Source organism: Orycteropus afer, unplaced genomic scaffold (genome assembly GCF_000298275.1).
Source record: "Orycteropus afer afer isolate SDZICR_OR568_19922 unplaced genomic scaffold, OryAfe1.0 scaffold00061, whole genome shotgun sequence".
Taxonomy (NCBI): domain Eukaryota; kingdom Metazoa; phylum Chordata; class Mammalia; order Tubulidentata; family Orycteropodidae; genus Orycteropus; species Orycteropus afer.
This window is the reverse complement of record NW_006921648.1, coordinates 10,416,874-10,417,506: the sequence shown is the minus strand read 5'-3', so window position 1 is coordinate 10,417,506 and position 633 is coordinate 10,416,874. Positions and strand designations below refer to the sequence as shown.

At 59.4% G+C, this 633-nt stretch overlaps 1 protein-coding gene across 1 annotated transcript in view; it reads right to left on the bottom strand.

Annotated features, from left to right (window-relative positions):
- Positions 1-208: 208 nt before the first annotated feature.
- Positions 209-633, bottom strand: part of CIITA (class II major histocompatibility complex transactivator) — a 61,777-nt gene continuing 61,352 nt past the window's right edge. The window contains exon 18 of the mRNA XM_007939729.2: positions 209-284. Coding sequence (XP_007937920.2) covers positions 209-284 — 76 coding nt within the window. The remainder of the gene's footprint in view (positions 285-633) is intronic.

Sequence of the window (633 nt, the reverse complement as noted above, 5' to 3'; positions counted from 1 at the left end):
CCCAAAGGAAGAGCTTCCCAATGCTAAGAGCCGTGGGACACAGACAGCCAGGCCCACCCGGTCCCCTGCCCCCACCTCCAAGCCTGACCCCAGGGAGGCCCCCTATGGTGTCACCCAGCTCCCACCTGATGTTCCACCTTCCCAGAGACACTGAGCCTTCCTCCCTCCTGGTCTCGCCCCAGTCACCTTGTTCCAGGTGTGGCCAAGGTCAACGCAGGCTGATCCGTGAGTCCAGCTGCTGCAGGTGCTCCTGGACACCAAACGGGATGGTGGGCGTCCACATCCTACAGGGGCAGGCGGGGATGGGAGGCAGAGGTCAGAGTGCAGGCGGGGGGTGGGAGGCAGAGGCCAGAGTGCAGGAGGCAGGGATGGCCTGGAGCCCCAAGTCCCTCCAGGTTCCCAGCCTAGGACCTTGGGAACCTCCCACCTAGCAGGGAACAAAGCAGTATGAGGTCATGGAGAAAGCAGAAGCCTGGGCCTGGAGACCCCTCTCTTTAGATCTGTTCCCACTACTGATTTGCTGTGTGGCCCCAACAGAGTTAGTTAACCTCTCTGTACCTTATTCTTTTATCTGGAAAGTGGGTCTTATACGACCCTCCCTATCATCTTAGAAGGAGCTCTGGTAGCATAGTG